Below are 10,488 nucleotides of genomic sequence, written 5' to 3'. Positions count from 1 at the left end.
CGCCTGGGGCCGCTCAGTTCGGCGCCGCCATTTTGTCAGTGTCCCCGCCGCGGAGCCGCCCGGATATGGGCAGATCCCGGCCTGCCTCGCGCGGCTCCTGCCGCTCCCGGATGGAGCTGCGGCGGCTCCCGCCCGCCCCGGCGGGCAGCGGCAGCGCGCTGTAACCCCTGCGCGCCCGGCAGCACGCACAGCGCAGCCCCCGCGCTGGCGGGCCCCGCCCGGGACAGCGCCGAGCACCACCCACAAACTCCCGTTTCCTTTCCGTGAGGGGGAGAAAGCTCCGCCGAGCCTCGTGTTTCAGCTGATGCCCTAACGATGGACTCGGTACAGACCAAGAGAAAGGAAAACCCCGCGGTTAGCACTCGGAGTGATCCATTTCACTTCCATCATTTGTGTTTCAAATAAATCGCGAAGCAAAATTTAAGCTGCTCTAAGGAGCTCACTGGCAGCTCAGTACCTTGCCCTGCAAAGGGAGGACCGCCCTGTCCCCGGAGCCCCATCCAGCTCCTGCAGCCAGACACACACGGAATGTGCGTCAGGTAAGGTGTTCCTGCCAAGCAGACCCAAGCCCCTCTTGAGTGGTTGTGCTGGAAATGCCACGTAACACCTCATAACTAACCTGTTCTTGCCCAAATACAGAGGTTTCTCTGCATCCTTCAGATTCAATACTCAGGCTCAATTCAAGCGAGTCCCTGCAAACACATCTATTCGAATTATTTTAGTAAGTCAGACAGCTACTCTTGTGCAAAACTTTTTATTAAAAAGAGAAAAGGTTCTTTGTAACAAAAAGCAGGTACAACGCTAATAATAAAATTAGCAGGTAAGATTTCAATACACCAGATGTGAATTTTTGACAAACTTATGTCTCAAGTTTAGAAAGTCTTATTCTTAAACTTGAAAACACAGCCAACACATCTGTCAGTTATGACTTCTTAATTATAAATCCCACTTTTCTCTTGGGAGATTTACTGGTGCATTATCAAGTTTTAACATGCAGCATCCATGACAAAGCTGTAAATAATTCAAAATAATGTTGCTAGAATGCTTAGATTCCTATAGAACCTTTCATATTTCATAGCTTTAGCAGTTTTCCTTCCAACTCTCATGAACTAACATTAAAAGTTATGTTCTCCTATATATATATATATAAAAAACTCAGCTTAAAAAAAACCCCATCTCTTTCAGGTGGCATAAAAATTTCCATGAAGCCCACAGCTTTGCTTTAGAAATAATACTTGAAAAATACCTTTACAGGGAAAAATAAAAATCCAGGGTTTACCTTTTCTTCTGTTTTTATGTGCATGTGTATTATGGACGTCACTTTACAGCAAAGATTTTGCCCTTGGTGACTACCTTCCTGCTTGTCAAAACCAAGCAGGCAGCAGGGAAGAAATGGCATGTAAGCTTGCTCAGTTACCCATCCTGGAGCATCAAGCTGTGAGAATGTCAAGTACCTCACTTCTTCCACAGCACCAGGACCAATCTGAGGCCTCTCCCACACACGCCAATAACAGACTAACAAGTAGCATTGAGAATGAACCTGACATTTCCCAGTAGTTCAAGCTGCTCCATACTTCAAAGGGATACCACAGTCACTTCATGCAAAAAGCTGTCTGTTCACATAAATAGCCTCTGCGTCAGTACCATATACCAAGCATGGTCCTAGAACATCTAAACTATTCACAGACAAAGTCTGATTTGGAATCAGGTTGGTGATTTCCATGCGGTCTTTGGTCGGGTCATTGCTCAGCCAGGCACTTACTACAGACTGGTTAATGGTAGTGTGGGAAAGATAGGCAGTGCTTCTTCCTCCTGAAAGAAGGAAAGAGGGAAGACAAGGAAAGAAGTTTCAGTTTAGTTTATATATTATCAAAATTTGGAGAAACACAGTAGATATGGGTCAGACATAACAGAAATATAATTTTACTTTTAAGTCAGTTTTCAAATTAGTTGAGATGTCATTTCTTTGGTAAATTAAGGAAAAAATAGCCTAAGAAATCAAGTACTTGAAATAATTAGAAGAATTTCCTACCAGTCCTATCCTCATTTAAGACAAATACATCACAACAGCTATTATCTCACTGAACAGACTGTTAAGTTTCTCTATCCAGATACTAAAGCAAGGATAAAAGAACACAAGTCTGTTTATACAGTGTCTTGCTCTATTTAGGGTTTTCAGCTTTGCTTCAATAACACTTATTCCCTACTGCTCCTCCCCCCCTACTTACTCTGCAGCAAGCGATATATTTGATTGAATTTTTTTCCACATAACATTTTAGATTCAAATTGAAGCATAAGATTAGCATTGTCATTCAGCACAAGATTAGCAAGTGTCAGAAATCATGCTAAATGATTGATACTTCATATACTTGAAAACATGCAGAGTCCAACTTGAATCAGTCATCCTATAATTTCCATAGATAAAACTTAACTTTGAGGCCAAAGGCAGCAGGTGACATCTGAAAGCTTCCCCACTATTTACAGTCTAAAGTGGCAAGCACTTAGCAGTCTTTGTAATTAGAATGTGAAAACAAATGCTTTTATTAAAAGTCAGTATCATAACTTTAAAATCCTGCCACTATGCAAAAGGATCCAGTTTCATTTATTGGACGTTCCAATTATTACCCTGAATTGTAAATTCATAATTCTACAATCTCATTAACCTGTCTATTATTTTTGTATTCTAACTTAGTATAACGCCCTCAGAGACTCAATAATGTTAGTCAGGCTGCCCCTGTTTCTTTTCTACATACAGACGACTTTTAAGTGAAAAAAGTCTACCTTTGAAATAATGGATGTGCCCCTTCACACATTGGTCAGAGGGTGGCAGATTAAAAAACCCAAACCAGATCATGAAAAACCCTGCACAACTGTTTGCCGTATAAGTAGTTTTCCTCAAGTGCCTATCAGGACTTGCCTTCTAAGAAAAGAAACCTGCTTTTAATTTTCTCTATTAGCATTGTGTTATTAATTGGGTCACGTGAGAACACTGACTAATGATGTTACCAACTGACAAAGTCGGTGCAGATGGACTTCAAACATCCTTACCTTGATGAAGAAAAGATGGTTTTTCAGATACGTTTGTGGAAGTATCCCAGTGCCAAAGAGATCCATCTTCAGAACACGTAAATAAATGATCAGGGTCAGAGGGGTGGAAGTGAACTTCCCACACTGCAAGTATCAAACAAAACCACTTCAGAACAAATCTCAAGTACTTCAATCAATGCATTTGGATAGTATGACATGTACAAGAACCCATGCCTCCATCAAAACCTTTCATTTTTGATCGTCTGTGGGTAGGAAACCCAAAGCTCCATCCTAAGTTATACACTACAGTTTTCCCTCTGCTGGCAGGTGGAAAGAAAAAAGGAAAAAAAAAAAAAATATCCTATTTTGTTGCATTTTCAGTACTGTGAAAATTGTTAAAGTCTTATCTGAATTCAGGCATTCTGCATAGTATCATGTCATCTTCCCTGCTATGAAGTTTAAAACTGCACACAGCATGCATTCCTTCCCAGGACACACATTATTTTGTGTCTAAATACCACAACTGCAGGAGACATTTAAGTCAGTAAAACTTAATTATGAAGAAATATTTTTACTTCTTTAATTTAACTGTAGCATCAAATCACAAATTTTTCAGCATAAAATTAATTGCTGTCTTGTTCACTTAGTTACCAGGAAAGTGAGCTGTTTCAGCACTGTGGAGACACCAAATGAATGCTGAATCTCCCCTTCTTCCACAAATTTTCAAGTTTGTTAGTATCTGCATTCTGCTTTACTCTATCTGCCTAACACTGCAGCAACTTCCATGACTATTTATACATCTGCCCTGCTAGAAACACAGCCATTCTGATGAAATTCATCTAACAGCTCATTAAAGAATTGCTTACTGAGTCTACTTTTAGTTTAGAGAGAGTTCACTTCTGGATAAGAATGGTCACCTATACAGAGAAGAAAGCCAACAGGATGAAAACACATGGAGCAGTAGGAGGTATCCTGGGAAGAGTATAGAGACGAAGGTTGGGGATACAGGGTGTGGAAGGCCAAGAAGGAGCTGAACCTGAATCTGGCAAGGGATGAAAAGAACAGGAAGGGCTTCTACAGGTATGTCACCCAGAAAAGGAAGCTCCAAGGTGTACACCCCCCAGTAATCAATGCTCGAAAACTGGTAACACCAGACAAGGACAAGCTTGAGCTACTCAACTTTCTTGCCTCAGTCTTCGATGACAACCCCTGTTCCCATACCTCTCAAGTGGGTGGGCTGCAAGACAGGGTCTGGGGGAGCAAAGTCCTTCCCAGTGTAAGAGAAGCTCAGGTTCATTATCATCTAAGGAACCTGAATGTACATAAATCTATGAAATGCATCCTGGAGTCCTGAAGGAATTGGACGATGTAGTTGCCAACCCACTCTCCATATCTGAAAGGCTACAGCAGTCAGATGAAGTACTAGGGGACTGGAAAAAAGGAAAGATGGGCACAAACCCATGTTTAAAAAGAGTAGAAAAGATGATCCTGAGAACTAACAACCTGTCAGCCTCAGCTCGGTCCCAGGAAAAACAGGGAACAAATCCTCCTAGAAGCTATGCTAAAACACATGGACATGTGAGGGATTTCTTACAAGGGCATATAGTGATAGGACAAAAGGGAATGGCTTTAAACCGACAGGGTAGGTTTAGATTATCTTATTAGGAAGAAATTCTTTACTGTGAAGGTGGTGAGGTACTGGAACAGGTTTCCCAGAGAAGCTGTGAATGCCTCATCCTTGAAATGTTCAAGGCCAGGCTGGACTGGCCTCTGAGCAACCTGGTCTAGTGGAAGGTGCCTCTACCTCTGGCAGGGGAGGTTGGAAGTAAGTGAGCTTTAAGGTCCCTTCTAACCCAAACCATTCCATGATTCAATGAAGTAGCAGGTATGTGATTGTTTTCTACCATGGTTACAACAACTTATTTTTACAGGAATCATTCTCTAAAATGCCACCTTCTTCTCCCCCCTCCATTTCAGATACTTACTTTCTGCTTCATGAGCATTTAGCAGAGACACTGGCATAGTACCCTGCCTGATGTCCCATATACTCAGCATTCCATCCTGGCCCCCTGTGGCCACAATATGCTGCTGATTGGGATGCCTGTCCACACAGTGCAGTGGAACTCTGTCACCTGCCCTGTAAAGAGGAAAAAACGAAACAACCAAATAACCCAAATGCGAATTTTTTACTTAGCTTCTATTTTCTCCTTCTTAATCCCTAATTCAGCATCAGGAACGCTGACAAGTGAGGTACCAGTATCAACAGCACCTTCAATTCCCACAACATCTGACCACCCTGGGCTGAAGGCACATGACATCTACTGGAAACCAGAGGTATGGCTATAACATGAAGCTACAATTGGGTGCTGTGCCCTGTGGTACACATCGGACATCTACACAGCAACTGACAGCTTTACAGGAGTGAGAAGCCTTGCAGGCAAATAATACTCCACATATATCTATCATCATCATCATCTGATGCAGGATATAATTATAGTTTTAGGATATATTAAGAGTTAAAAAGGGAGACTGGGCACTAACAAAATCAGTCTATGAACAGCAATGGGAATTATTACACAGACAACAACAGGATTGAAATCTAGTTCCTTTTGTTTTCTCACAGTACCTTGTAAGGCACAAATTACTATTCAAATACATTCCAAATGCCACAAAACTTACATTAGGCCTGTGGAGAAAAGCAAGTATAAACAGGTAAAGAGTTTGGCGTTAAGGATTGAAAGTTTTTTTCCTCAAAAAAAGAGAAGGGTACAGGTGTAATAGTCCTTCAAAAGTTAAATCATAAAACAGACCTGCTAAGCACAATGTTGAGTCACAACAGTGGTTCAGCCATTGAACAGTCTGCCTTTGCTTATTTAAATACCAAAATTAAAATCCTTTAAAGAAAAAAAAAAAATCGGTCATTTATCATCCTGTTGTTAGGGAGCTATTAGGAAAGATTTGAACCAGATTATATAAAGTAGCACATGCTTTTCAGTAAATAAGTAAAAAAGTGGAGGTCTTACAAAGAAAATATTTGAGATGGCTCATTTCTTTGCTGTCTGAGGTCCCATATTTTTAACTGTCCAATTGAATTTACTGTCAAGATCTCAGTTGTGCGAAGGAAAGTCACTGCATGGAGCGTACTGCTGTCTGCATTGTCTGCAAGAGATGAGGGAAAACATTCAGGTAAACCTATGGAATGCTAGTCTCCACTTAACTGCAACAAAATAACTCTCTTAAGAGAGACCAGAATACAGCTGCTTATGGCTCTAGAAGACTTTTACATAGTCTGTAACTTTAAAGATTTTTTTTCCTGCATTAACTGACTACAAACCTATGCACTTTGTACTGCACTCTTAAATCCACTAAACAGTAACAAAAATACCAAGGCGTTCCTTTGCAACGATTGAACGAGGTGCAAGAGTTCTATCTTCATGTTAGGATTCAGCTTAGTGCTGGGGAAATGTCAAGGTGTCACTGAATTGGGAACCAATAAAACACACTGCTTACACCATAGAACGCCATCCCGAAAGACCTGAGAGCATCTTCCAAGATATTTTCTCTCTTCCCTCTCCAACTGTTACTATAAAACCATGAACTTACAATTACTTAGATTAATATAGAAATATATCTGAAACATGCTTCAAGTATTTGAATTCTGGAGGGATATAGGAATAATCTGGAACAAATATGTTCAACCTGGAATACTGAAATCAATACTGAACTAACTTTTTTGTTTTGTTATTATAAGCTGAAAACCAAACAACCCCCTCCAAACTAGACGAATTTTAAAAACCAGGTATTTCACATACCTATAGTTCTTACTGCATCTTTTTGGTCAGCTCTGAAGAGATTTATTCTACCATCTTCTCCAACAGTGACAATTTCTGGGTTGTTGCAGACAACTCCGGTGCAGGCTGCTCCACCCCAAGACGTGTCTTGATCCACGTGATAATGGGCTTTCTCCCATCGGTGGTTGGCAGATAACGTCTAAATAGTAACCAGACATGATATGATGGTGTCAAATAATGAACCTGATAAAACAAAGCCTCCAGAATACTCAGAAACCAGAAACATGTGCCAGGAAAGACAAACTATTTCATGGGAATGAGAGCTTCCTATACAAATATGAATCTAAATTTTCATCAACTCTTAAGCACACAACCCTTCACAAAACATTAATTATTTCTTCTCTGAACCACTGTTTTCACATGACATAGCAATTAAAAGTAACACTATGGACTGTAAAATGTCTTTCACTAGGCTGATGTCATCAGTATTTCCCCTGGGCAGGGGAAAAGAATTAAGACCTCTAGAAAATAAAAGGTCAGATTCAGATCTTGATTGCAAGGAACTTAAGTTTATTTTAGGTACCACACCAAATATTAACTGACATTCACCTTTACTGCGTCATTGTGAACATATATAAAAAGGTAATTATGCATTTATTTCTAGTGATTTATAATCAAAGCAAAAGACTACGGAGTTTACATATCTTCCTTCCCATGACACTCATGAGAATTCATTCACACTTTGTTGGAATTGAATGTGAGTCATTTAGTTCAAGAATGCAAACACTCCAATAAAGCAGGTGGTAGTCCATTAATACTTACTGCTCCAAAACACTCCAATGTCCTAAAGTATGCTTTCAGTGAATGGGCTGTTTGGTTACGGATACAGGCAAGGAGATACCCCAGTCTGTCTTGCTCTGGAATCCAGTTTATGTAGCACGTGTGCAAAATGCTATTTTCTTCTCTCATATGTGCAAATCAAAGGTTTGTTTAACAGACTTTAAAAAGAATTGATTTTGGTAGCCCGGTGTTTTTAATGCTAAGATCAAAGTGACCTGTATTACAGAGAACAGCATCTTAAAGCCAGTGCATGTCACATACCTGGTTATTTTGATGATGACGGAATATAGTTACAGTTCCTGTTGACGATGCAACCACGATTCTCTCTTGATCCAGAAACTAGAGAGAGATAACACAAATGCCAGAAGTCAATGTTAGTACCAAGATGATAATTTTGATCGTAGAGTAACCTAAATTATTGGTGGGTGGAGGGGAAAAAACCAAACCCACAAAGCAATATTGATTGTTTTTATTCTTTTTCGTAAGAATTCCTTGGCCAATTTCAGCATTTTGATAGTTTAATTTCACTTCTCCTAAGTGACAAGCCCTTAAGAAGTGCAGATCGAGTCAGTGACAAGCCCTTAAAAAGTGCAGATCGAGTCAACACAGCTATTTTACCTGCATATCCATAACATCACCGTTGTGCTGGATGTCACACAGCAGGTGAGGTTCTCCATGATATTCACCATTGAGGCCCGCATTTCCAAGGTCGCCAGCAGACCAAATGGAGATCCTGTTATCCTGAACGGAAACGGTACCACAATTACTCGAAAATGACTTTGAAAGTACCTAGCACTAAGCCTCAGCCAGGGAAAGCAATAGGCTGCGGGGTGCGCACCGCTCCTAGGGAAGGCGCCGCCGGCAGGAGGGAAGCGCTTGCCCAGGGGGATAACGCTGCCGTGCGGCGGGGCGGCTCCACGGCTTCTTTGGGGACGCGAGCACGGCACGGTCAAGCGAAGGGCGGGACTGCCGAGCCTGGCAGTGCTTGCGGCCGCTCCGGCCCCGCTCTCCCGCACCAAGCGGCGGAGGCGCAGGGGACCGAGGTGGCGTGGGGCGCCGCCGCCGCCCGCCCCGCGCCCCGGCGGGAAAGTCGCGCCGCGCCTCCGGGCCCTCCCGGCCGGTACCTCGTTGTCCCAGGAGCCGGTGGCGAAGATGTCGGGGGGCTGGAGCGCAGCGGCGGGCAGGGGCCGCCAGCGCGTCCGGCTGATCTTCTGCGACACGAACTTGGCGCTCACGTCCTCCATGGCCGCGCCCGCCCCGCGCCCGCTCCCGCCCGCCCCGCGCCGCGCGCGCTGATTGGCTGCGGCGCGACGGCGAGCGCGGAGGGACAGGCCGGGGGCGCGGGGGCGCGGGGGCGCGTGGGCGCGGGCCGTGCCGGTGGCGGCGGCGGCCCCGCCGTTTGTAGGAGCCGGTGGGCGCCAGCTGCCCGCCGTTACCGGGACGGGACGGGCCGGGGCGGGGCTGAGCCCTGCCTGGCCCCTGCGAGCCGCTGCACCGGCGCGTATCGGCTCGGCGTCGGTTGCAGGTCGGGTCCGGAGAGAAAGAAATACGGGGAGAAGTGATCGTGCCGCTGTGTTACCTGTCTGCTCGGCCGGGCCTCGTCCAGCGGAACGTTGTGTCCGTGGGTCACCTTTCCACGACATGCACCGATTTCTGTTTCCTCAAAATGAGTGACTTACACAACGACTAAGCATTTCTCGTTTAGATCTGCTTTTAAGTATGCCCTGCTTTCAGCTGGGGCAGAGTTAATTTTCTTCTGCGTAGCGGCCACAGCGCTGTGTTTCGGATTTAATGTGAGAATAATGTTGCAGCACGCTGATGCGTTACTTCTTGCTCAATGGCGCTTACCGCAAGTGGAGATCTTTTCATTCCTCGCCCTGCAGATGAGCAGGTGGCCAAGAAGCCAGGAGGGAGCATGGCCCGGACAGCTGACCCAAACTGGCCAGGGCGATATTCCATACCACAGAATAATATCACACGCACTGTATAAATTGGGGGGCATTGGCCATGAGCGACCAATTACTGCCCAGGGACAGGCTATTTATCTTCTTTGATTTAAATTATTAAAATTATTAAAAGAAAAGTTATTCTTATCTCAACCCATTTTTTTACCTTTGTTTTATTCCAGTTATGCTCCCCATTCCCCCTGGGGTGGGCTGAGGGGGTTTGTGGGGCTTATGTGACCAAATATTTGCCTGGTACTTGCTGCCTGGGGTTAAACCATGATAATGTACTTCTGAGTGATACTCTCCTTGCTCTGACAGATTCCTTCCTGTGCAGATTTTTTTTTTTTTTTTGGGTCCCAAATCGTATGTTAAATCAAAGAGGAGCTCACATGTACTTACTTTCTAGTATTTCACTTGAGACCTAAACAACTATGCAATAAAAAGTTCAGAGGTTAGTTGTAAAATTAAAGGCTGACACAGTTGTGTTGTCAATTGTCATTTCAGAGGATGAGACCATTGGTCCAGTCACTGCAATCCAGTAAGAGACTTTCTCATGAAGATTTTTACAACTTTGTTTTCTGCTGCATTTTTTTCCAAAGCTAATGCTGCCAAGTCTCAGAGGTTGTCAGATGGACTTAACAGTGGCTTGGAGAAATTTTCCGCTGTGTAACTGCAGTTCTCCTGCTAAAGGCATCTGTTGGAGTTTTCCATACAGCATTTTTGAGTTCCTCCTCAAGTCTGTTATGCTGTTTTGTAATCTCTCAGGAGTGATACCAAGCCAGTGATATTTTATGTGCTTAACTTTTTTTTTTCCATTATGACGTTCAGCAGAATCCAACACCGAGCATATTCCAAAAGCTGGATGCTATAGTAGTCCACCATAC

The 10,488-nt window shown here is 43.5% G+C and overlaps 2 protein-coding genes across 2 annotated transcripts in view; one reads left to right on the top strand and one right to left on the bottom strand.

Annotated features, from left to right (window-relative positions):
* The first annotated feature begins 355 nt into the window (after nucleotides 1–355).
* Nucleotides 356–10,488, top strand: part of PCMT1 (protein-L-isoaspartate (D-aspartate) O-methyltransferase) — a 50,788-nt gene continuing 40,655 nt past the window's right edge. Inside the window, exons 1-2 of the mRNA XM_040057780.1 lie at nucleotides 356–539; nucleotides 5,255–5,361. The gene's annotated coding sequence lies outside the window, so the exon portion shown is untranslated. The remainder of the gene's footprint in view (nucleotides 540–5,254; nucleotides 5,362–10,488) is intronic.
* On the bottom strand, nucleotides 739–8,917 carry NUP43 (nucleoporin 43). Its single transcript, XM_040057777.2, has 8 exons — nucleotides 8,783–8,917; nucleotides 8,277–8,399; nucleotides 7,920–7,997; nucleotides 6,840–7,017; nucleotides 6,051–6,186; nucleotides 5,013–5,164; nucleotides 3,049–3,171; nucleotides 739–1,812 (listed from the first exon to the last, which is right to left on the bottom strand). The coding sequence occupies exons 1-8, from the start codon at nucleotides 8,900–8,902 to the stop codon at nucleotides 1,598–1,600; spliced, it is 1,125 nt and encodes a 374-aa protein (XP_039913711.1). The 5' UTR covers nucleotides 8,903–8,917; the 3' UTR covers nucleotides 739–1,597.

The sequence above is a fragment of the Hirundo rustica genome, chromosome 3, assembly GCF_015227805.2.
Source record: "Hirundo rustica isolate bHirRus1 chromosome 3, bHirRus1.pri.v3, whole genome shotgun sequence".
Lineage (NCBI taxonomy): Eukaryota > Metazoa > Chordata > Aves > Passeriformes > Hirundinidae > Hirundo > Hirundo rustica.
The sequence above is the reverse complement of the archived record's forward strand: the minus strand, read 5'-3'. Positions and strand labels throughout refer to the sequence as shown.

Excerpts from the sequence above, each read along its gene's own strand:
- NUP43 (XM_040057777.2), bottom strand. The coding sequence starts at position 8,902 with ATGGAGGACGTGAGCGCCAAGTTCGTGTCGCAGAAGATCAGCCGGACG. Across the intron at positions 7,998-8,276 it reads GTGATGTTATGGATATGCAG|TTTCTGGATCAAGAGAGAAT; the intron begins GTAAAATAGCTG and ends ATCTCTCTCTAG. Across the intron at positions 5,165-6,050 it reads CCATCTCAAATATTTTCTTT|GGCAGGTGACAGAGTTCCAC; the intron begins GTAAGACCTCCA and ends TCCTCTTTACAG.